Source organism: Pseudoliparis swirei, chromosome 20 (genome assembly GCF_029220125.1).
Source record: "Pseudoliparis swirei isolate HS2019 ecotype Mariana Trench chromosome 20, NWPU_hadal_v1, whole genome shotgun sequence".
In the NCBI taxonomy this organism is placed as follows: domain Eukaryota; kingdom Metazoa; phylum Chordata; class Actinopteri; order Perciformes; family Liparidae; genus Pseudoliparis; species Pseudoliparis swirei.
This window is the reverse complement of record NC_079407.1, coordinates 16,195,703-16,222,773: the sequence shown is the minus strand read 5'-3', so window position 1 is coordinate 16,222,773 and position 27,071 is coordinate 16,195,703. Positions and strand designations below refer to the sequence as shown.

Genomic DNA, 27,071 nt, shown 5'->3' with positions numbered 1-27,071 from the left:
ATAACATTGTTTTAGCATTGGCTGTTTCTTGTTACCCAGCTTGAGTGAACATTTTGCTTCCATGACAAAGTGCAGGCCAAAGGGCTAGCTGTCAACAAAAGAGAGGCTAAAGAGGAGAAAAAAGAGCAGATTTCAAACAGCCCAGATCAAAAAATGTGTCATAACAACAAAGCTTTGGTCTAAACCAACACACAGGGGCCCCTGTAGACTCGGAGGTTTGACAAAGCCCAGCCCTCATTTTTGGAGGCCCAGCTGTAAAAAAATGCCATTTAATGAACCTGTCTGCTGAAGCCGTCCCCTGCCTGTCAGAGGTGTCAGCTAGTGACAAGCGCTGGGGACGGCCGCCTCCAGTCACAGACAGGCCTGCCAGCTGGAGACTTCGGCCCCAATCTAATCACGCCACCAGGAAGGGACCGGCGCTCTGCTCTTGGTCTGTCACGCTCAGGGCTGGGGGAGCAGCGAGGAGGCGGGTGGAGGGGTCTGGTATGGCCGACAAGTGCAGCCTTTTGTTTCCACACGGGTCCATCCACGCAGGCTCATTAAGACCCACAGGCGCATGCGCTGCTCTGCCAGATGCAGGGAGATATACCCCACAGCATAATAGCCATAATGCAATTTAACATCTCTGTCCTCTTTCCTTTATTCCCCTTCTCTTCTTTCCCTGATTTGACAGAGGGCAGGCTGCATTCTGCCTGTAGAACATCACGGGTGGAGAATGTGAAACATATTGTGACAGATGAGATGAGGCACAGGTGACACTGGTGTTTAGGCTGAAACTCATATATGATAATGTGCAATTGCTCAAATTGAGCACATCATAGTTAAAAGTGATTGAAAGCCACTTCATGCATGGGAATAGATTCTAATCATATCTGACTTTCGAATAGCTTTAACCCTACATTGTCTGAGACAGTCTGACAGAGGTTATTAATAAATCTAACGAAGCATTTTCTATAAAAACATGATGCAATTTCCTCCCATATGGGACAATACAATCCCTATCCACTGCGTTTTTTTAATACAAAAACAGGAACATAATATAATTCAAGGAGACCTCCAAGCCTGCATGACTGATATATTTATATGAGACTGTGGAGCACTCTGACAACCTGGTATCACAGCACCTCCGCTGCATTCATCTAAGATTTGTCTAATAGGCTTCCGCTATAAAGCCTCACAGCTGAATGGTCCCAGGCGGCCAGAGAGAAGAGCGAACTGGAAGAATAAGGGGAGGATACGAGAGGCAGTTTCATTTTGAGTGGTATGACTACTCCCCCAGGAGCGAGTGGGATGGATTTCACACATGGCAATTTGGAGGATCAGCACACACTGCATATACTGTATTCAATGGCTGACCCTAGGCAATATGGGCCAAATCTGAGAAGAGGTTGAGCAGCCGAAGAAGGCAAAGGGAAATCATAATGCCTGGTAACAGCAAGAGCTGAGAGCAACTCTCAGCCCAGTGGGAGAGTATCATCAGCCATGTAGGATGTGGTCGACTGGGTGACAAAAATAAATATATATATATAATTATGCTTGAAAACAAAATACATACCAGGCTAAATGAGAGCTAGGAAGTTAAAAAACAACAACAAATGATTATTCAGAACAATGGGGACATTGTTTCTGGAAAGAGATGGTGCTGTTGAATGCATTTAATATAAAATTTGAAACCCAAACTATCTGCATGGATAGAGACCACTATCAGTAAGGGAGGGAGACAATATCATGTTGTAGAATTTGAGTAAACTGACCCTTTAAAGGAAAAGCAAAGTGTATATATTATTCTTTCTACTACTCACATTGTGAAATTAAACTTCCATAACAAACAGTGAAAGTATATCTTTGCCTAAATTCAAACTTTTATTTCAACTTTAATCCCTTTTTCATCCTGCAAGATTCATGCCTGAGCATCAAAGCTATAGTCTCTCATCTCATCCCCCATAAATATGACAACTGTTATGAAAACTAAAATGTTAAAAGATTCCCACAGATCATCTATATATAATTTTTTTTAAATTAGCGTTCTACTTGGCTCCTCACTGTGAGAGACATATCTCAACTTCAATAAAGTAGAAAGCTTCTAATGCAGGTATTGCTGGGAAAACAAGACACAGATTTGCATAATCAGTGTCACTATACATTTGGGTGGTAGCTGGAGTGTGGCAAGATGACAGAGCTCGGGTGCTCTGGCAAGACCAGTGGGATAAAGGAGATGAATATGCATTAAATATTCTGGCAGTTCACTTCCCCAAATGTCCAGCCAGGTTTGTCAATAAAATTGATGTCAGGAATGGTATTTCATGCACATTAGCAGGCCCTGCAGCGGCGTCTTCAACACCGACATGGTAGGAAAGGTGGGAGGGGCCGTTGTCCAAGTATGCAATTTCTTCTTAAAGAGCCAAAGCTCTTTAAACATTTGTATCCGTCTACGTTAAAATATAAAGCCCCAAGAAATGCAATGAAAAATAAAAATCCAAACAGTTACTCAGACGAGTGGTTCCCTACTGAGATGATACACAAAGTTTGGCATCGAGCCACATGATGCCTGCAGAAGGGTTCTTTCAGGCGAGAAGAAACACAAAATAAAATATAGAAATACATTTCATTAAATATATAAAGTTTGTTACATACAAGTGCAGCAAAAAAAATATATATATATATATATATATATATATATATATATATATATATATTCAGTGATCTAAATGTAATTATCAAACCACATTTGATGTATTTTGTTTCTATTTAATACATAATCATACTTGTCCATTCACACACAACTGCCTTTAAACAGAATCTTGAACATGTATTGCATGCCTGTGCCGACTATCAAGGCATGTTCACACTTTTACCCTTCACAGTATTGGTGCACAACATGGGAATTTAAAATAGTGTTAAAAATACTTGAACTTTGAGGTTATCACCCCTGAAATCCCAGCTAAGTGGATCAAAGTAATTTAGAATTTCAGTGTGTGATATGTTCCACTTCATGAGTTAAATCCTTTTGGCTTTTATTAACCAACCACCGACAGTTTGGGAGCATTTGGCTGTGTTAAAAAGTAACGTAGACATCGAAGTTCAGATATAACACTTATTTGAAAAGATCCAAGCGTGTAGCAGTGTTACTAATTGTGAATAAGTTATTTCAGAATTCAAGTATTTTTCCAGAAATGTTAATTATTTTGTCTCCTCCCTGGAAGTGCCTATAGTTATTTATTTCAAGTAAATTGTTCATAATTAGTAAGTGATGACCCAAGGACAGCCACATACACACATACATGAACACACTTAGTGAGCACATCATCCAGATAAACAGCGTGAGGATGCCTTCACTAAGGAGCTTGAGAGAAGGGATGCAGTCATGTGGTATGTGGTCTTCTCAGCAAGCTTTTCCTAATGGGACTTTTTCAGGGACTTGTCAGCCTTAAGATGACTGAAATCTTCCTGGCCGGGGTGCCCGCTTCCTCTGGCTGCCACTGAGTGTGCCAAGCTGAGCGCTTTAAATCCCACTTTGCTTCTTTTTTTTAAAATCCTTTTTTTTGCTGGTGCGTGGGAGGGATAGGAGCTCAAAGCAAGACAGAGAAGAAGAGGAAGAACGAGACAAGGATGGGAAGCCGGAGAGACAGAGGAAGAGAGGGACAGAAAACGCAAGTGGTTAGATGAGAGGGCCTGATGAGCAATGAGCGCCTCACTCGTCCTCAATTAATCTTGTATCTCCACCTTTGCTTTGCCGCTTTCCTCAGCACCAAGGTAAAAACGACACCCTCATCCATTATCCTTTTATCCCTGTTATTCACTGGGAATTGCTTAATAACATGTTACAGATTTGGCCTCCTTCATATAATTCTTTCTGTCATTTGCAGTATATCATCTGAAAAACATGCAGCCCCCTTTCTGCTGGACGCTCTTTGAGGATTATCGCGGGTGACACCTTCGGGATGCAGCCAGAATTTGGAGCATCATTTTTCAGGCATAAAGTGGAATTACTCTGACTCATCTGTCATTGCCAAAAGCACAACAAGCTATTCAGGGCCAAAGCAAAAGGTGGTACAGGTTCTTATCAGCTTCTCTGAACGAGAGGGCTTGTAAATATATGCTAATGAGGGCCTTTTGTCATCCAGGCTCACCCCTTGGGGCTGAGCGGAGTTTGCTGGGGGATGATAATCTGGCTGTTGAGTGCACTAGATCATTTGTACTTTATCCTCATGTAATTATATAGTTTAAATCTTTTTACCAATGCTAATCCTTCGACACGAGGAAGTGTCTTAACCATCCATGTCTGTCGTTCTTAGCGGCGCTAGTTAGCGTGCATCAGACTCATAAAATCACGTAGGAGTGCAGCCCCGATATAATTATTCTGACTTTCTGTAGCCTGTGCTATGAATCTTCATATCATTTTGATTCACCTTAGCAGGCAGGCAGAAAGCCAAGCTAGCAGCCTGTGGGGTATGAGAGACAACTCAGAAAAGGTAAAAACATTGTAGCTTGGCAGAGGAAAGCCCTCCTTATTTTTGTCAAGAAAGAAAGATGGACGAGACCAGGAAAATGCTCTGAAAGGAGTAAAAGTAAGTGCAGAAGGGTGGCTTTGCTGTCCAGTGGGATTCCCGGCCATCTTGTGTGCCAAAGCCGACGGCCCCTGACAAGCTGCTTGGCGTGCTGTAATTTGACTAATTACATTGGATTAAACCATATTAATGCAAGCTGTTTTCTCCAGGGTCACTGACCCACCCAGTGTGCCCTGTGCTAGTCCCCCCTATCTGGTGTAGACAAAACATACACAAGAAAGAAAGAAGCTTCTTTGTTTTCTTGAAATTATAAAACAATGGACATGTATCTATATCCCTGACATTAGTGTTATAATGGGAGAGAATGTGTTTCAAAGCATCAATAGCAGAGATAGCTGTGAGCTTCAGACTGCACTTTCCTGAGGCACATCATCACAGGATTCTTTGAAAACAAACCAAATCCTTTGCCTGCTTTATCTTTTACTAAGTCCCAAAGTTCAAAACAGATCTTTTTTACACATTTGATGGGGGTAGAGAGCCTTAGGAGGGTCTCCGCATGTTGACGACATTTCATTTTAATTAGATTTTTTATCTTAGCAAAAAATCGGGGGGAAATCTGAGTAATGAGGCGCCGCTTTAATGTGTAGTTTGGTCAGACAATAGTTTTTTCTGGAGAAATGTGTGTTGAAATAATAAAAGAGTATAAATAATAAAGGATATGTCATTTGATTCGTTTTATAAATGAGTCGATCACTGCTCAGAGAACCACAGAGAATACTTTGTACAAAGAAGGAGGGAAATTTGCATTTGCAAAACTCCAAAATGAAAGGGGGGAAATGAGCCATAGAATATGTGTGTTTTAATACAAGTGCTCTCCCAATTGTACCAAATCAATCTGAGTTTCACACAATGGAGAGGCCGCTTCACTGTTTGTATGTGCTCCTCTCCCTTGAACATGGTGTAATAATAGTCTTAAACCGGGCATTATAAAGAGAGAATACCAAAGAGGCTTACAGCCTTAGTTTCATGAAACATTTAGGCAGAAGTTCCAAGGGGTGAGAATGATGAAAGAAGGTAAGCTTGAAAATGGGCTTCTGGGATCCACAGCCCTTATTGTACAGAAGTCACATCGAATTAATACTGAGGGCCATTTGCAGCCTTTCTTCTCCTCAGCTTTTCAGAACGGATTAAGCTATGAAAACTCAGAAATTACTAATGCACCTATTAGGCGTTATGCTAACCCAGTCTACTTTTTCCCTTTGAAAGTCAATGAATGTGCTTCACTTCCCTTAAAATTACTAAATATGTGTAAACTTGAAACAAGGGCAATTTTCTAAAATGTGTCATGAAAAAATTGACTGTATATTTCGACATGCACTATGAGGAACCAATCCCTGTAAATTAGAATGTGTACTTACTTTATTTAACATATCCATATTTAATACCATTTGCCATTCTATAACGCAATTATTTTGAATGTTATGGATCTTACATAAAACGTTGGCCTGCATTGTCAAACTAAATTACAACAATGCATTCTGGTCAGTCTACTGAACGCCTCTGAGAATGTTTCCACGCTGATGAAGGGCCCGTATTGCTAGGGCTCTCTCAGACTCTTTGCTCTCTCAATGCCTCTTCAAAGAAGCGCAGGGAGTGCATGAATTGTAATTATGGCCTCTAACAGGATTCAAGAGCGCCCAAATGATGGCACTTGAGAACCAGGTCGTGTGGAGTTAAACGGCTGTCAGACACTCAAAGCTCCCCAGCATGTGAACAAACCCACAAAGGCTGAACGTGTCCACTTCTAGGGCCCGCCTACCCACTTTCTCTCTCATAGGCAGAGATTAAAGATCAACCAAGGCCTCTATAAAGGCCCATATATCCTTTGTGCATTATTACTCACATTCCAAGTTACAGGTTACAGTTTTCCAGGTAAAACACTAAACAAGGGATTACAAATTAGTTCTTAAGAGCTGTATGATGTTGACTTGAATACGAATCACTGAAAAGATGTTGTGTACAAAGTACTAAATCCGTGGCAAAATTCAGGGCAAACAAGACTGCACTAAAGGGGCAAATAAGGGGTAAAGAAAAGGCTTGTGAGAGATCAGGTAATTGGTACCACCTGAGAAACCAATCCAACAACAGTGTCAGATTATCTCCCGACCTCGCCTTCAGAATAACGGAAAAGATCATTTTTGCTCCCCAGACAGTTTCAATGACTCACCAGGGCACAAGACCCCTCACTACACATTAAAGAGACCAGCCTTCAGTCAGGCCCTATCTAACTTCAGCCCATTCCTACTCCCCAAAGGTATCCAAAAGAAACCAACCTGCAGCGTGAAGTCCCTATGCATGACCCTTATTAAACTCCTAATTGGATTGAGAGCAGCTAAGAAAAAATATTCAACATTGTTCATTCAGCCGAGATTTACTTCAGCATTCCTTCCAGTAGTTTGCCTCTTCAACAATAACCTTGAAAATCAAGTCACTGAAAACTTGTTTTCCCCTTTTCAAAACAACCAGATTTTCCAAAAATGGGAGAATAGGTAAAACCTTTTTCACCTTTTCAAAGGCAAAGGACTATTTTATTTTCACAAGGGGCAAGTGACAAAGCCCATTGTGTAGTCTTTCACTGTTGTAATGGTCTTAAAATGGCTACAAGCAGGGCTCTATTCAGTGGCGACCAGGCTGCTCAGCTCTCTTCTCCATATCCAAGACGAACTCTGCACCAAGCGGGAACTCTGAGGTCAGCTGATGAGTGAATGAGGGGCCGAGTTCACTTATAACAGTCTCAGATTATCAGAGCCCGATTCCAGACGTTCTCTAAACATTTACACTAATTATAAAGAAGAAATAGTGCCATAACAACAACATCAATCAAGTTCATTACAGAATATAGCATAATAACAATAATTACAATAATACCTCATTAAGAAAGAGAATGAGAGACAAGGGATAATTAATAGTAGACAGGTGTACAACACACCGCAATTATGGAACCTGAAATTAGTTCATTGCCCCAAGGCAAACAGAAGAGAAAGGGAAGGTCTTAATTGTGTGTGTGGGGAGGGGGGGAGGGGGGGGGGAGGGAGTCTAGTTTCAGGACTGTACTGGGAGTAGGACTGAGAGAAAGGCTCACTGACAAAAAAGGAATTGCAAATAAGCAAACAAAAATGTCTTAAATGTGTAAATTAGGAGGAAAAATAAGAGGGAAAAGCAGCTTTTCCCTGCAGACTGGTGCCTTAGATGAGAAGGGAGCAGCGAAACGTGATCAAGGGGAGCCGTGGAGCGGTGCGGCAGGCGTCAAGATGAGCACTCAGCCAGCGAGTGGCAGCTTCTCCTTTCCCAGTCAATCATTCATTACAGAGCCAAGTGCTGTGGAGGAGTGCCTCCTCTTTTTGACCTATCATATTACTGCCTCTGTAAACTCCTAATCCTCCCTTCGTTAGATGGTGTCAACAGCAGACATGCTCTCGCCCTGCTCCCGCACTCAGACGCCTCCCAAGCGCTGCCAAGACCACAGAATTGACACTAATAAAATCATTTGAAATTCAACAGGGTAGAACAGCACAACTTTATCCACCTTTTTGACTTGTTTTCGTCACTAGAAAGCGATTCCGAAAATTAACTTGTTAATTAGTTAACTAAACTGGTTGTTTTCCCATCAATTCCAGTAAGCACCACTAACACAGTCTGAGTTTAGCTGTGTGGTATTTCATTGGCTGAATGTCCTGGTTCTTTTCGCCTCGGGGCTGTTCCTGAGCAGGTGGAAGCCTCGAGGCAGAAACCTGCACATCAGCACTTCTTCGTCCATCATGACTCTTTCATGGGGAGACCATCTCCTGATCTTCTTTACAGCCCAGTGAGATGACTACTATAAATAGTCCAACAGATGAAAGCCCAGCAGGACAAAACAACATTCAGTTAGATCCACACACAACCCCCCCCCCCCACACACACACACACACACTGGGTGAATGTTGGAGGAGAGGAAACGAGATCAAGCATCTGTGTTTTGGCAGAGCTCCAAAAAGGAGTGTTGGAGTGGGTGATTATGATTATGTCATGCTGATCACAAACAACAGCAATCTATCAATCAAATTCATCACAAGAATATGAAACATTATCACATACCCAACTGTCCTTGACTCACATGTATAAGCCCCCCCCCACCCCCCCACCCCCCCCGTTCTTGGGCACGTGTATGTGTGTTTGTGTGTGTGTGTGTGCGTGGGTTTAGGTAGGTCCCCAATTTAAGCTGACAGATACCAGATAGGAGATACTCAAGGAAATGACAGCACTGATTTAGGCTGGTTCTGGTTTTAGCTGAATGTGACAAAAGCATTACACATGAGTGAGGGCCTGTAATGTTCATTCATTTCTTAAGATATTTTTAGGATCTGAAAATATCTTACCTTAATGGGAATATATCTGTATATATATATATATGTAAATGTATGTGTTATACTTTGTCACGGTTGACACACCTACCACATGGTTTGAGGGATGTTAATTACCATATAAAATAAGCAATTGGCATCCTGCCCCATATGTCCCACTTTTTCACCGAGGAAGATGGAAATGAAGTGGGGTAGATTTGATTGTGACATGCTCTCCGTCTGTGCTTCACAATGTGTGGCTTTGCCAGTTACAGGCTAATATTCAGCACAGCTCACCCCCACCAGAACTAATGAAAGTAGACAAAATGTCTCTGCTGCCATCTTTGTCTAGCATCCGCTCAGGGTGAGCCTCCCTCTCTCCCTCCTTTCCTTTTCACCTCCCCTCTTTCCCCTCGCTCTTGAAGGGAGGGTGACAGCAGCATAAAATGGTGGCGAGCAAATGTGCCTTCCATGCGGCAGCAGTGTGGGGGTGACGGGCCGGGCCATCAGCAGTGTGTGGCTGTTGCTTTGAACAATCTGGATGGTCGCCATGGAGGATCAGGGCCGAGCTGATGAGACACCAGCGGGTACAAACAAAAGCCGCTCAATATCAAATGAAGAAACCGCGAGGGCGGCCCACCATCCCAAAAACAAAACGGTTCTTTGGTGAATGTGAACTTTGTGGTCGAAAAGTGGTTTGTTAATAACCGATATATTACTTAGTTATCCTCGTAGCCAGTTTTAATGTTCAGAAACAATTATAGATGATAGTTTAACCAATATGATATTATGTTAGATGTAATTATCAGAACTAAGGATTCTGAGGGGCTACGGATAGAGGATGTTATACATTGAAACATTTTAAAATCCACAACAAACTTGTCATTTTGGTTAACATAAACAAATTCCCTTGATTCCAATTGAAATCTAAGATATGCAATGCATGAATATCACTTAGGTGTATCTCTATCCATGGATGCACACAACTACTGAACAAAGCAAACGCTCTTCATCCAGTAATTTGTGGTTCAGTCATTCGGGGGGTTGTTCGTTAACCCTGAGCTCAGAGGATGATGAAGCAAGGGCATAAATCACAGAGTGAAACAAGGCAGACTCCTCCGATTCATTAATGGAAATGATCTGTCAATATGCTGGAGTCAATTCACACGTGTCAGCTGGGCTCAGCACACAATGGGCCAGCCAACTTATGAACTCCCAGCACCACTCCGCCGAGTCTATAAAACAACTGGCATCGCCGCTGGGGAGCACCCCGAGACACCGCCCTCTTGCACAGACCACCAGATGACACAGATGGGGCGAAACCAAACAAAGACGAGACTCCCTTTGTACAAAGAGGGACCCCTTTCAAAAGCCATTCATGCAACAAATTGGGGAAATCTGGCCATTCAACACTCTGGGTTTGCTCTTTTATTAGCGTGGGCCTTACGTCACAGTAAGAGAAATCAGATTTATGGCTCTCTGCTACAAAGGAGTTTAAAATCAAGCGCTCAGATACAAAATAACAGCAGTTTAGCTATGTTAACCAGAAACAGCCTGTTATTTTCTACACGAGTCAGAGTACCAGGCCATTTCTCTTTTGACAAAACGTTGCCATCTTGTACAATAATTACCAAAGTAGAGCTACGGAGGAAAACTACACACAAGGACGGTGCTGATCCTTGCTTACACGAGAGCTGATGGATTGTTTAGCTGAAAGTAGAGCTAACTTTCCCAACATGACACATTGTTAAACCATCTTGACACGCTTGCAAGCAAATATTTGTTCATTTTAGTTTCTATTTTTGTCCACGGCATCGGTTTCAGCATGAAATAGTCATGATTATTTGTAATCATGGAGATAATTGATTATTAACATCAGTCACAGGTACTGGAGGGGACTCCACCATTTTATGGTAGCAGCATCAAGCTTTAGTACTTTCAAAGGCAGTTAGGGAGGTTTGCTACCATGTAGGTCATTAAATATATGCACACATGCTTTCTTTTATTAGGCCCCATGCATTTTTCTTTGCTTGTTCCTTCTCAGCTGCACACCCGTGCTGCTGCAGCAATCTGCATAGAGGGACATTTGTCATCATTAGCCTTGCTCTGACAGTTGGCACCCGGCACTTCAGATCTCTAGGACTGGCAATTATGAACCCTTCATCCCTTATTTAGGCAACATTGCCTAATTTTATCGCAGGCCTCCCCAGCAGCATTTGATTACCAACAGTCCCAGACTTAGAATATGCCACTGATTCTTCCACTCTGTTGGTTTTGTGCTTCGATGTACTCCTACTCTGAGATCACATGACATGTGGGAGAGAACTGTATTCAGTTAATCTGAGATTTGAAATTACTCATAAAACACAAGGGCTGCAGGGAGGACTGTAGATGAGCATCATGGGGTCAGTGGGCAGATGATTACTGCGCCAACCTTTAGATGGCAGACATTTCGCAGACATTAAGATTAATCACACTGCTGCTGGTGAATGGTTCCCTTTTACGACAGACAAGATGGAAGTCAGGCAGAGGGTTTTCTTTGATGAATAAAAATAAATAAAAAATAACTGCATTTTTACAAATAAACGAGTCAATTATTTAACAACCCAAGCCCTGCCAATTTGAATAAAACACGAAAAAACATGCTGAATAAAGAAATAACAAGCCATCTGCAATCCTGCCCCAGTTTCCGAAACATTCGATGTTTAGCATTGTCATGTAGAACAAGACACAATGCTAAAGTTAAAACCACTGGAGAGCACTGTACCGACACTCGACTGAATACCTGTGCACAAAGAAGGTGCACTGAACACAATGTTAGCCTGCATTTTTCGTTCGTGAAGTAAACCAGACATTTTCTGGATTGCTATTTTGGCAAACAAAAAAGACTTGGATTTGTGCTAAATTCATGCAAATACATGCATGTAATTCATCAAGAAGGCTGACAAGCGTACCGTATTGCCGAGGGGAGGGGTGAGGGTCGAAATGAAACTGAGACAATCAATTAAGTTTCATAATTTACACTTTTTTTTACCTCTGTGATTTCAAAATGTCCATCATGATGATAAGTTTGATGTTTTCCGTGTGTGTATGTGCCATGATGAATAATATTCATAGTGAACAGAGCCTGTTGAGGCCCATGGCCATGTGGTCCAGCTTCCTGTCTTCTCCAAAGGAGGCTGCTAATACACAGCAGATAATAAAACAAATGAATAGACACAATCCAAAGGGGGTCCTCAGTGAGGCTCCGGGCCCAACAATTACTGGCCTCCTACAGAGAGACCATATTGCTTGGAATAATAATGTCCCGTCAATAAAAAATCCCAATGATAATTTCATTTAGTAACAAACAACATTATAGGAAATGTGTCAACATAAGAGGCCGCTATCCCATGAGATTAAAGTATATTATTTCTCACAGTTTGAGAGCCAGTGTTGATGTCACTTCTCTGAAGTGTCACTGCTTTTAATCTGATTTATATAGAGATATGTCGTCCTATTAAGTCCACTTTGACTAATCTGCATATTAGCTTGGGAGCTAGCTGGTAAATTCCCTTTGTATAGAATACGGCTTGAGAGTCTCTTTTTCAAAACTAAATGACCCCAGAAATTAAATGAAAAAGCATATGGCAGACCTTATTTCTTCTTGTGTAATAGGATTATTAAAATCATAAAATGCCTTACATGATTATGATCCCAGTCAGAGGATTGTTGGTCATAAAGGTCTTGATCCAGCTTTAAATCAGCTAAATGCTATAATTACATATCTCTATTGATTTTGTAGTCATGGGGTAATACAGAAAATTGAAACTTATATAAATACATAGATAAAAACAGAGCCACAGAGGACAGTGTTTGCCCAGATAGCCAACAAACATTCTTGTTGGTAAAGTATGAGTGTCACTTTTTTTTTTAATCTAATTTTTCATTTAATTTTGAAGGCTACATATATACTGTATTGTACATATACAATACAAATGTGTGTGGTAATTTTTACATGAACACGCATTAGTTAAATGCTACTAATTTGTGTGTATAAATATTGCATAAAGCCTTGAGGATGAAATATAAAATAAAGCAACATACATTTAATGACTTTGGGTACAATCAGTAGAATATCATTTGAAGTCACTCAAAGCACGAATGGTGTCATCGAAGGGCAATTTCAGCCATCAGACAAGCACCATTGACCTTATGCCCGGCCATGTTAACAGGATGATCAGTCTTGCTAGTAGAAAGGAAAAAGAAAAATGGAGGGGAAAAATGAATAAGTGTAGAGGCATGCTCTGGAGACAAAGAGGCCTTGAAAACAGGGTCACATGCTTGTGCAAAATTAGGGGAAGTAGAAGTCATTGTATTGATTTACACAATCGTGCATGCATTTTGCTGGATCGGAAATAGGCCTTTGCTGGAATCATAGCCCCATATATCACAGTGGAGGGCCTCCAATAGCCTAGCGGGATAGCGAACGAAGCAACAAAGCTTTCAATGTTGTAATGGGAAAGATATGGCTAAGAAGATTTGATTGGCTTAGGCTAGACCTGACAACTGCTGGCGTCTTGGGACTGAAGGGCAGGTTGAGTTACTGTAGGATTTGTGCAGTCACATGCTTTAGATTAAGAGGTGATGAACACAGTGAAAATCCCACCTTCTATCCTGCATACATATGGCCAAAGGCCGTAGCACAAACTCAAGAGGTGGAACTGGATTCGGAGCCATCTTGGGCAGGATAGCCCAGAAAGTGAGGCTAGTCTGGTTTCAATAAAAGGCAAGTACCTGCTGGGCCACAGACAGTGAAGAGAATATATATATATATATATATATATATATATATATATATATATATATATATATATATATATATATGTTTTGGTTGTTACATTTATTCAGACCTTAATAGGATTAGTGTCAAAAATATAGACAGAATATTATGATTTAATATCAGAATTAACCTAAATATAGACATCATGTCTCATGAAAAAAAGAAAAGAAAAAAGATGCTGCTCCATATCTGTAATTTCTGCCTGGTAACAGTGTGGAATTATCACTGGCTACTGGCAGTGTGTCTGTGACAGGCTGTGATGATAATAGGAGTCACCTATCTATCAAGGTCCTTCCCACACATGCCACCTCCTGGTCAGCCGCATCTATGGAGTGAGTCAGAGCTGGCGAGAGTTTGCCCTCATAATGTCTGGTCGTATGCAGTTCTGAGAGCAGAGATGAGTGTAAATGCCTTTGTGTTCCTTATCTGATCTGTACAGCATTATCTTGTTGAAGTCTTCTTCAAAGCATGCACTGTACCTTGTGAGATGGAGTGCCAATGCAATAATGAGAGCCAGAGTTTAGTGCATGCAATATCTCTTTATTGTGAATCATGCCTATAACATAGTTGTGCCTGAAAACAACACACACACACACACACACACATCATGGGATATCATTATATCATTATATAAAATGGTCAGCTTTGTTGGTTTTAATTGTTAGAATTATAAGCAATAAATGCTTTTTATCTTGTGTTTTCTCTTATTGTAACATTCAAACAACGTTCTACATGCTGTTGTTTTGTTGCTTATATCTTTAACTTGATGTTGAAGAAAAATATCTAATATCCAATAACAGGTTGGAGACTTTTTTTTAGATAAATAGAATATTAAATGTTGATTGCTGACATTTATGAAAACTAAAACAATAACATTACAAGCATTTTCTATATAATCTAACAGTTGTAAAACTAATCTTATTTATTTTGGCAGATTGGCAAACATTACAATATAAAGTGTATTAGTATATTGGTTAATGTGCTTTTTATTTTTGAGCAATGTATTCATGAATAAAATGTGTATTTTAAGATATATATAGTAATGTAATTACAATATACATTAATTAATTAAATGACGGTATGGAATTGTTGCCGCACAATCAACAAGCAAAACAATCTGCATTATAAACAAGGTCGTAATGTAAACTCGAGATATAAACTATCTTATGCATCGCAGGCATGATAATGAATGTGTCAAATATAATCGCAATGCTAAATGTAAACAGCAAGATAACTTGTTCGTCTCTCAGAAATAAGCCTGATCCCAGATTGTTCGATTGATTGAATTTATCCTGAAAGGTCTTTAAAAAAGACATATATATGTCATAATTGTTTTAATAACATGTGGCTTTAAAAAAGAAGAAGCGCAAATTATACAAACTCAATTTATAAATTAAAATGACATTTTTGGTTAAAAAAATAACAACAATTAACAATTATTCCATACTAATCTGTATTTATCTGATGCGCCTTATGGAGAAGAAAATAGATCCGATCCACTGAAAAAAATAATATATATACGGCTAATTTTAAATACAGTTCTAAATCCACCTACTGTTTCATACATGACTCAATAGCGGACTTAAAAGCATCAGATAGAGTCCAAGGAAAGCAACGCAACGCAGTGAAATTGAAGGTTGTTCTTCTTCTCTCCAAATACGTATACTGATGTGTACTTCCGCTCCTCGATATACTACTACCTGTACTTTTTAACTCGTATATAGCACCCGGGGATGAATTTGTTCTCGATAAACTGGAAAGCGGTGACGCATCAGACAGCGATTGGACATCTTGGTTTCAACTCCTCCCTTATAATAAAGAGTGTGTGTGTGTGTCTCCTGTTGTAAAACACAGCAACACCGGGCGTCTGCGTCTGGAGGGAACACTCCACTCTGCGCAATTACGCGGACTCCGAACTGGCACAGTGATCAGACAAAAACCCAAAGGTATTTTTCGGGCTACTGAACCACAAGGTAGACATGGACTTTTAAGCGGGTCATCCTGATAGATTCGAGGACTTGCATTGTGCACTTCAATGCAGTTTACGGTACAACATCTGTGAATGTTATGATATGATTATAACGCATGTGCTCTGAGCACAGCTTTAAATAGTTGTCTTATAAATAGACTTTTTATTCTTTTTACATTTTTTTCTTCTTCTCTTAAATTGGCTCCCGTACAAACAGCCGCGTTGGATCCCTCGGCTTACTGCGAGACTCCGGTGTACAACCCGGATCTCTGCCCAAATATGATAGCCGCCCAGGCAAAGTTGGTGTATCACCTCAACAAATACTACAACGAGAAATGTCAGTCTCGAAAAGCAGCCATCTCCAAATCCATCCGGGAGGTGTGCAAGGTGGTAGCGGATGTCCTGAAGGAGGTCGAGGTGCAGGAGCCCCGCTTCATCAGCTCTCTCACCGAGATGGATAATCGTTTCGAGGGACTGGAGGTCGTTTCACCCAACGAGTTCGAGGTTGTACTCTATCTGAATCAGATGGGAGTATTCAACTTTGTGGATGACGGATCTCTCCCGGGCTGCGCCGTGCTCAAGCTCAGCGACGGCCGCAAGAGAAGCATGTCTCTCTGGGTTGAATTCATCACAGCCTCCGGTTACCTCTCGGCTCGCAAGATCCGTTCGAGATTTCAGACGCTGGTGGCGCAGGCAGTGGATAAATGCAGCTACAGAGATGTTATCAAAATGATCGCTGACACAAGTGAGGTGAAGTTGCGCATTAGAGACAGATATGTGGTGCAAATCACGCCGGCGTTCAAGTGCACTGGGATCTGGCCACGAAGCGCTGCGCACTGGCCTCTGCCTCACATCCCCTGGCCGGGACCTAACCGAGTGGCCGAAGTTAAAGCGGAAGGTTTCAATCTTTTATCCAAAGAGTGCTACTCCCTGAACGGCAAGCAGAGCTCAGCGGAGAGCGACGCCTGGGTCTTGCAGTTCGCCGAGGCCGAGAACCGGCTCATCCTGGGCGGGTGCAGGAAGAAATGCTTATCGGTCCTCAAAACGTTACGCGACCGCCACCTCGAACTGCCCGGAACACCTCTGAACAACTACCACATGAAAACTTTGGTTTCCTACGAGTGCGAGAAGCATCCCAGGGAGTCCGACTGGGATGAGAACTGCCTCGGCGACCGCATGAACGGGATACTATTGCAGCTCATTTCATGTTTGCAGTGCCGAAGGTGCCCGCATTATTTCCTGCCTAGTTTAGACCTGTTTCAAGGAAAACCTCACTCTTCTCTAGAGAATGCAGCCAAACAAACTTGGCGACTGGCAAGAGAAATACTGACCAACCCCAAAAGCTTGGAGAAACTCTGAGGTAAAAATGTGTTAGTCTTTGAACATTGTGGTAAAGAGGCCGAACGAGCTCTAAATAAACGGACAGACAAATATTGCCAAACTATTTGAAAAGGCTTGTGATGTGCGGCTGTCCTCTGGTATCATTTGGCTTAGCCAGATTCGAGATGTTTTTTTTATGACAGTTGTGTTTGCCATTTCCCCCGTGCACCTTTTGGTGATGCCAATATTTCGGAGCAAATTTAAATTATTGGCGACCATTAAACCAGGAGGGTTTATCTTCTCTCCGTGCCACATGGATGCCTACATTCTACATTTCCTTAAATGCTTTAAAATAAAGCACCGTGACAAACTTTGAAAAAAAAATACAAACACGCATCTGTACATGTTATACTGTAAATACATTCATAGATTGTGATTCAAGTGGTCGGAAAATTGTGAATGTTGTTCTGTGACACGTACATAGGATCCACCTGTTTAAATCTACTTCTGAACTTTTTCTTTATCTGGTAGAAACGTTATTAATTTATACTTGCATCAGTCGTAGTCTGATTCATCTGTATCAATGGACATTGTCTCATTTTTTGATTGTTTACATTTTGATAAGCGTACACTATTTGCTACATTGAAAACATTCCATCAATTTACTTGAATTATTATTTAAAGTACTCGAACATGTTTGGTTGTTGTCTCCACCATGCTTAGACCTACATGCTAAAATAATGAAAACGATAACATATATATATATATATAGTATATACATATATATACATTACAGTTTAATTGAAAAAAATGCACTTGAAATACACTGGATTAAAACATCTGTGATCTGATTTTTACTGTCTTTGATCTAATTTAAATAGCTAATAAAACGAGCTGTTTTATATTTGTGTCCCATTATGGTTTTCTCAAATGTGTTTTTGACAGTACGTATACTGCCAAGCAATAATAACATTATGGGATCTTTAAATCCGGGGAGCCTTAGGTGTTAAATAAATGCGTTGACAGCTTTAAAAAGGGAAATAGGAAGGGATAATTTCCATCTTCACCATATTAAATGAATGTGCAGCTGCTGATACATATATTCGTGGATAAATGCACAGCTTGATGGTTGAAGCTGAACGACGAGTAGGCCTCAATAGTCATCGTGTGGTGGATTTCAAAATGCATACAAAATGCAGACAATTTAAAAACGTGGTAAATAGGCATTTACAACGAAATTGTGGGCACAAAACCCCATTTAATAAAAAATCAGGCCACAGCGTGCAGTCGCACCCGCGCCTTTTCGTTTAAATTGTGTATTTAACATATAATACCTATTTAGTAATAGTCCAGTTGCAGTGCGAATAAGAAAAACAAACAGAACGGAAGCCAGACTGCCCGCTTTAAACTTGGCCTGCACACTTGCTTACAGCTTACTTACCTTTGAGTCGACCCTTTGGAAGGCAGGGTCATCCTCGTCCACCTCGAAGTAGATTTCAGTGGTGGTGATGGACAGAGTCCCCCGGGCCACCAGTACGGGGGCGACTAGCTGGGCCGGGCTGCTCAGGACCACTGGGCCTGCAGAGTGGAGAGGGGCCAGCCGCACAATGAATCATAACATGCACCAGATAAAAGATTATATTTAAGTTGAATTCCGCGAGGCTGAGGGTAATCGCGGATCAATGCGATAACATCAGCGGCCTGTTTGCATCATACTTCCAATACACACACTGCGCTTGTAAACATGAGCGAATAATATTCATGTAGTTTATTCAAATATAATTCATCATGAGAGCTCCTTGAACGTCTTAATTTGTATATAGTCTGATTCATCGCGCCACAAAACAAAGGCGTTTGAACCCATTTGTTATAATGCACATGTCCTTGAATGCGCATACACAGTAGATTTACCAGGCCTATATATATGTGTGTGTACCTGTTTGTAAAGCAGTTATGCACTGATCCAATAAAGGGATTCTTGACAGGATCGGATCAAAAGTAAAATAAAATAAAATAAAACCATTCCTTATTTCCCTCGCATGGAAATATTACCATACCGCATTTGCAGTGCAGTTCAGAATTATACATTTGATTCAGGGCTGCTTTAAAACTGGATTCCGGAAGAAAAAAAACTAAACAGCCGTTTTACTCGACAATCACCCACAGAAAGACGAAGACATGAAAACAATCAAACTACAAGCTCGTTCACGAGTCAAAAAACTTGTCCAGAGTTGTAAAATGGGTATGTGACCCCCAGCTGATGGTGATCACGTCTTTATTCCCCTCCTCCTCCGATCCCCCCTTCTGTGTCTTCCTCTGCCTCATCCTCCATGTTCTCAGATCAGTGTCGCTGTGGAGCACAGCCACAGTGATTTGTCTGCTCTCAAACGAAAGCTCTCGAAATCAGGATATTTATCGATCCCTTAAACTCCAAAGAGCCACTTTAATGTCTCATCAATCTTAATCTGCGTTCCTCAGCCAATTATAGCCGATGGTGTTACAGGAATACAAGTGGATGTCGGTCTCAACTCCCAGAGCGCCCCTCCATCGCTCTTGCCGGCTGCGCAGTCAAAGCGCCCTCTGGGTTTCCTCTCGTCGTAGCTCGGGTCCATTACCGGAGATCCTATCCGTATACGAAGACTTTTAAATACCTGCAACACTTTGGGGGTTTGCTTTGGTTTACTGCATTTCAAATGTGTTTAGTGACGTCTATTTACGAAAGAAAAAAAACAAGTAATATACATTGAAGACATTTAATGATGATTTATGATTATTTCGACCAATTGAGGAGATTGTCTTTATTTTCACTCAAGGCCTTAAATTACAAGCCCATTCGCCTCTTACTAAAAATAACACTTGTAGGGCTGATGTATTGTATTGCGACCCTAAAGGGCTACCAAGAGAGTAAGAGCAGCCTGAAGCATTAAGCCACAGCATCCATTGCTCACGGGAGGAAGAGGATTAGGCGGTAATCCCTCTGGGATCTTTCCATAATTAGGCTATATGGCATTAAAATGTTTACACGAGAATAATGAAATCAAGGGCGACTTACACAAGGATGAGTGGTGTTTGATAAAGCTTGGGTCTTTCTTTTAACGGAAACAAAAATATTTATCAAATGAAAAGCCAATTTAATGAAGTAAGGTGTGGGACTTTAGGAGGACTTCTGAATAGATGGTATAATACCACGCACAGTCCATCCACTGGGCTGCAGTGTTTGAGAGAGAGCTTTTATAAGTGGAAGTGCATGTTGACTTATACTGTCGTACACACACACACACACACACACACACACACACACACACACACACACACACACACACACACACACACACACACACACACACACACACACACACACACACACACACTTCATTTAAATCACTGAAGCGATGGTTTATTTTTCCCCGTTTTCAAACCAAGCTTCTGTCTTTCAACAACATTTACATGTAAAGGCTTGAGAAAATCTGCTCTACAGACTATTCAATAAGGTTGAAGCACAATACAATAATACATGCATACATAGAATAAAAACATATTAAATAAAAAATATTAATGTACAGGGTTGTTCATTTTATTGTTGACGCCACTGTTCCGTTTGTCTTCAGAAAGTATGTGTAGATCTTAGAATACATTTTTTCAAAACAACAAGAAACAAACAAGAAACATGTGGCAAACGCAAACAAACACCCGTTTTGCTCTCACTTATTTCCCTGAGATTATACATTGAAAAAAGTGGTGTTGGGTTTGAGCCTTTTTATAAACATGTCACCACTCAAGGGATCAGTATTGTGAATGGGGACGAACATGGATACAGAGAGCTAAATTAAGGCTGAACAAAATGGTTGTGGCTGCTAAACCACCCTTTGGGCTTTACTACAGTTCAGTATGGCAGCACAACAGCCACATCGAGACCTGCTTGCATGAGAAAGGCCTCGTGAGGCTCATTTGCCCTCTATCCTCACACATGCTCATCTTAAGTTTCTATGTTACCTCATTTTGGAGACAGTATATGTGCAGAGGGAAAGGCTAATTTAATGCAAGTGCAAGCACTGACAGCATTTTCAATGTCTATGGGGGAGCAAAACTAATCATAGGTTCAGTAACCACAACGGCCTGGACCCTTGAGTGCAGGCACCGCCCCTTTGGCAGCAGCAGCAGCAGGCACTGACCCAAAGGCTGGCAGGAGGAGCCCTGTTGTTGACAAGGATCTAGTCCCAGATCTCTCATTAAGGCTGTTCATGCCTGAGATTAGATACAGGCCAAACACAGACCGCGCAGCCTGGTATAAACATAACCCATATCGTACAGTGTGAGGGAGCTCCCCTGTTGGTAAAAGCAGGAGCTCAGCTTAGATTCACCATAAAAAAAAGATACATTTTAAAATCCAAGCTCTTATTCCTAAAAGTCAATGAACATATTCAAGATTTGGTTCATAATTTGAAACAAACTCACACATCATGTATCATAAATATTCAGTCAAAGCATTTCTGTGTTGTACAAAGTCATTATTGTTTCTCGGGGATGATACATTGTGCTCATATTTTAGCCCTTGCTTTCTTTGCCTTCCTCTTTCGGTTGGGCTGCCTGCTGGCCCTGGGACAAAGAGGAGGGGTCAGCCTCCTCCTCTGAGTCATCTGTCTATGCTTAGAGGGTATTTCACTGCTCAGCAGTGCCCTGGTTCAGCCTGAGCCTCATGTAGTAAGCCATGAGAACTATAATATATATACAGGGCTACATGACGATGAGTTTTTCTAACAATTTGGGCCTGGAATGAACAAATTACAGCCATGCATTCATATTCATTACTGTTAACACAAGCTTCAGTTGCAGTCAGTACAGTTATTAGTAAAGACATTTTGGTAACAGTAAAAATGTTATGCAAACACCCTTGATGCTGTAAACACAGTTTACAGCATCAAGTTGCTCTATACGTAGACTAAATCCTTTAACTTGCAGAAACCACATCCATAGCATTGGACTATTATTGCAAGTCCATTACCAGAACGAGAATCCCTTCCAATTTCTTCACTTATTTGTAAATTCTCTGAGAATAGGAACATCTCAACATTAGACTTCACTGAAATATTTAAAAAAAAATACATAACGCATCAGCCTTAGAGCTATAAATGTACTATATTCACACACACACAGTCTTGGAGCAGTGAATGTTAATTTACATTGTGTGAAGTAGCCAATAACCAAAAATAAAACCACATCCAGTGACAACAGCTGTCAACAACATTGGCCCAGACTTCTCACCATTAGAGGGGAACCGTCACTTCTTTACTGTTTACTATCAGTCGTCACTGGAAAGAAGAAGTTATTATTGGAATTGGTAATGGCGTCCAGGGATGACTTTTACTTGATATTCTACAAAAAGCCTGCATCATTAGGCAGCCTCTGCTGCATGACATATGAAGTGAAGATTGGGCTTTATTGATCAGTATGTGGGGCAGTATTCCTGATCTACACTCAAAACTCAAGTGACATCTGGATATATCATGGCAGTCATGGTAGTTACTTAAAATGGCAAATTAATTGATTAAAATCATTGTCAACTGTATGAGAGAATGAGGGTTAGTTTGACGCCGTCTGCTCTCCCTTGACATCTCACAACAGAATAGACGCCTCGGCGCAGCATCATTTCCATGAATTAATAATGCTGTTTGTATTTAAGTAAGTATAATATAAGTATAATAACATACATTAAACACTGTCTCAATTTATGTAAATCGATCCTGAACGGTGTTATCCCACCTGAAGATACATATGAGGTCAGGTTAACTAAGGCCACTGTAAAGTTCAGATTAACAAGCAGTGATTCACATCCACTTTAATTACTGATTGCTTGAAGAATCCTAAATATGACTCCTAAATGTAACATTTCTGGATTGATCATCTTTCCGGCGTTAGTTTAACCGTAGAAGACTTGCCTCTGGAGATAAACACTCGAGGAAGGAACCGTGCTGACAAGATCCAAAACAAAAAAAGAGAAGAACACATTATGTCGCTGTCAAAGCAACGCAACGCTGTCCAGATTCAAACCCAGAGACAAAGTCTTTGACTCTGGAACTGCATCGATAGTGAACTGCAGGAAGCAACCTGTGAACTAAAACCTCAAATACATTGATTATTAGATTTTGAATATGAAATAGCCATATAGGTCAAACTGTCCCCCTTCAGTAGAACTGTTGCAAGAGCACTATAATAATTAAAAGCCACGACACTCATCTAAACACATCATTTGATTCACTGATATTAATCATGTACACTTTAATATGCCAGCAATTAGGGAAGAAAGTAAAGCCCTGATGCTACAGCTGAGTGGATGTCGTCTCGGGGTTAAAGGAGGTGCTGGTGTGCCGACTTACCACCCAGGTTGTCCATCTCCTTCTCCTGCAGCAGGCTGACCGCATCTTCGTCTCCCTCCAGCATCAGCTCTGTCTCGGGGTTTTGGCTTGTCACAGTCTGGCCGTGGAAGACTTTCTTGGATTTGAACACCACGTCGTCTTCTGTGCCTGCCAAAACAATTGTGGGGAAGAGAAAGGGCTAAATATTGCCCGTTGACCTTTTGAGCTCCGATCGGTATACGTCACTATGCTTAAATGCACACAAATACCTGGCTATGGTCCGTTTATGGACAAAGTCCTATCAGCTATTCTGCTGGTTATTATTGCCGTTTCTTTTGATGCATTTCTGTCTGGCAATACTGAACTATTTTGTAAGTATGAAATGCTTCAACTGTTGTACTCACTGACTGAGCAATAACCTGCTTCAAATGCAAGGCAAGGCAGTACAATATACAATATACAGTACATTTCAATAATGCATAAAAAAAACCATTTAAAATCACATAAGTTAAAAAAACCTGATCTAATCATAAGCGTTTTCAGATTACATTTGAAGAAATAGGAATACATAACCACAGTCCTGATAACCACAGTATGAACTCCACAGGTTTATTCTAATGAAGTTTTTGCATATCCACAAGTTCAAACAAGAGAGTCTTCCTTCATGGGTTATTAAAATACATAACATATAGTCAAATATATAATAAAGATATACACCATGGAGAACATCTGTATGAAAGACATAATGTGTGCCGGGTGAACCTGAAATGAGATGCTCACTAATGCACTTGCCATAGCATATGAAAGAATGTCAGGGCACACGTTCGATCACTGAATACATTCCGCGTGGTTGAACATCAGAGGTGTTTCAGCTTTTATTTTTAGACAAGGTCAACAATGAAACACAATCTGTATCTTGAAAGACCAACAGCTGAGTCGGGGGATACATCTAGAGCTCGTGGTCGATTAGAGATATCATTTACCGCTTTTGGAGGCTTGACAAGGAGTCAGACTGAACTGACAGCACAATTAGGAGGCTGCTTACACCAGGACGTCATCATATAGCTATAGTGGAGCAAGCTCAAGGAAAAAGATGTGTTCACACATCCTGCAGAACAGAGCGGTCTTGCCACACATTTATCAGCGTAACTCTGCCCTACTCCGACATGTGCCTGCCACACGGCTGCCCGCAACGTTTATGTGGATTTGTCTTTCTGAAGTCCAATGTTGGAAAAAAACAGAGGAAAAACGTGTGTGTACGAATGGAACACATATTTAAAAAATTGGAGTTGGCTGAAACCCGTCTGACATGTTTCACTTCAGCACAGTTCTTAATTTGCCTCTCGCTCCCCTGAGGAACATGTACCTTGTCTTGAAGAGGTCACATTTGTCAACACAGCTACCGAGAAGAAAAGCCTGCTTCCTGCTCTGTCTCGTATCTGGAGGGCTTTCATCAGACAGAAGGAAGAAGTCTGTGCGTTTCAGAAACAAATTCTGTGTAATGTTAAAGGCACACGCCAGCCACCAGTCAGAGATCAAAGCAGAACGACTGAAACTTAAAACTGTAATTCTGTAAACCATCATTACGCTCAGAGTAAATGAGAGAAAGTTCAACAGACGGGCCGATGTTCTGATTGGCAAGTCTGTGCTGGGTCGAGTAAACCAAATAAACAATGCTGATTTCTACACGCAAATGACCAACATCAACTGTTGTGGGGGGAGGGGTCCACCTTTACCCACAATGCAATTGTGTTTTCACAGACAAAGTGATATGGTTATAAATAACAAGAAATGAAGAGCTATGACATGAAGGAGAAAATGTGCTGACACGAAAAGGGATTTTCTCATGACTGATAGCCCTTTGACTCGGAGACACTCTCGTATTAAAGGTGCGGCTGTGAGAAGGGTTGCCATTTGTCACTATTATAGGACTTGCTGTGCAGCGGGATTACAAACATTTTCATGTGTTCACCGTTGACCACTAAATGGTAAAACAAAAGCAAATGGCCCTTTGGGTATCTGATATAACTCAAGTCAAGTGAAAAAGAACAAGGGACAAGTTCAGGCTGGGGTAGCTATTACTTATATACATATAATCATGATAATCAATTTCATGGTGTGAAAGGCTGATATTTTTCTACATATACAGTATACTTTAAGAAGAAAAAAAGTGTCCTACATTGTGACGCTGTACAATGAAGCTATGCCAACTAGTATATATCTAGTTAACCTTACAAAGGGAGCAGCCAATCAACAACCACTGCTGTTGACTTCTGCACATCTCCTGAAAAATAAGAAAATCCCAGAAGTTTCATTTCATGTGTGCCCTTCAGGATTAGTGCCAGGAGGAGGCACCGACCACTAGTCTCACGGGTCCTCTTGTTCAATCACTGAGTTAAAACTGCCTCAGAGTGCACTAATTACACTCAGTAAAGTGCATTTCAGAGCTTTCATGACCCCGATGGAGGCTGATGAAGACCTGCCAGCTGTGACCAATGGCGGACGCCCTGAGCACTCATCACTGAGGTTCACCAAGGATCCATGGTCCTGAGTTCCCTCTCGGGTGTATACAAATGGTTTGTTGTGGCACAATTGTTCACACACATCCAAAAACATTTACATCAAAAACATTCTGTTGGTTACATTTATGACCAAATGAGTCGTTCAGTTTCTGCTTCTGTGTGTAGAGGTTACTTACAGTGGATATACAACTAAAATGATTATATTTTGATATAAAACTAAAATGATTATATTTAGAAAATCTATTTCAATAAAGTTTATAATCCCAGTTACAGCCTCCCACTCAGTGTTCAGTAGTTTTACGATCAAGTATGGAATAGATAACAGTAGAAGGCCTTTAAAAGATGGTTGTATAAAAGGCATATGTTGCCAAGTGCCCATGTTTCACGTACTGCAACTCTGGCACCGACCTCTTCATTTTTATAGTTTTTCTAAATCTCCTATATGTATTATACACCCAGCCTCAACCACTTCACTGCCGCTCCTCAAAAAAAATCCTCAACATAATGTTTCACTTATGGTTCACCAAACTTGTAGAGGGAGAAAAAAAAGCAGAGCTCTCAAATGAATTTATACACGACCATAAATAAAAAAACAAAATACATACAGATTTTCTTAAACTGCAATGATCTGGATGATGCTGGAAAAGGAAGCAAGCAAAGGGCGGCCTCTTGTAGAAATCACTGGATGTTTGGCGATCGATATGACTAGCAACATTTTGGACACAGAAGACACACAGCTATCAACCTCTTTCTAAACAAAGACTTGAAAAAGAGCTTAACGTCTGGACCTCTACAGGAACTATTCTGTGTTATGTCTCATTCTGTCAGATCTCTAGAAAACATGCATTAGTATGAGCCCCGGCTCAATAGCTTATTTATTAAACTACCTTGTAATGAATATCAGTGTTTTGTGCGGTCATTCCCCCAGGCATATAGCTTATACAATGTTTTAAATATATCTCCTTTGTTTCCCAGACTCTGTTTTAGATCCTGCCCTCCTACGCACCCTCTCCACAGCCTCCACATTCCACATGGAGAGAAACAGTCCAGTACATGGGAATGCATTACCAGTAGGGCGATGCAATCCTGCCCTGTGTCTCTTCACTTTTATTTACTCTGCACTGAACGATTAAGGGTGGTGGTGGTGGGTGGTGGGGGGGGGGGGGGTGACAGCTTCATACTTCCTGTGATGCAA

General features: G+C 41.0%; 2 protein-coding genes across 8 annotated transcripts in view; one reads left to right on the top strand and one right to left on the bottom strand.

Annotated features, from left to right (window-relative positions):
• The window catches only part of nbeab (neurobeachin b), a 188,102-nt gene that overhangs the window by 41,122 nt on the left and 119,909 nt on the right, over positions 1 to 27,071 (bottom strand). For all 7 annotated transcript variants that reach the window (XM_056440918.1, XM_056440921.1, XM_056440922.1 and 4 more), the window contains 2 exons: positions 23,376 to 23,522; positions 18,443 to 18,579 (listed from right to left, as the gene is read on the bottom strand). In XM_056440918.1, coding sequence (XP_056296893.1) covers positions 18,443 to 18,579; positions 23,376 to 23,522 — 284 coding nt within the window. The remainder of the gene's footprint in view (positions 1 to 18,442; positions 18,580 to 23,375; positions 23,523 to 27,071) is intronic.
• Positions 15,584 to 17,905, top strand: mab21l1 (mab-21-like 1). The gene has a single exon (XM_056440927.1). It carries the CDS (start codon positions 15,961 to 15,963, stop codon positions 17,038 to 17,040), a length of 1,080 nt encoding a protein of 359 aa, XP_056296902.1. The 5' UTR covers positions 15,584 to 15,960; the 3' UTR covers positions 17,041 to 17,905.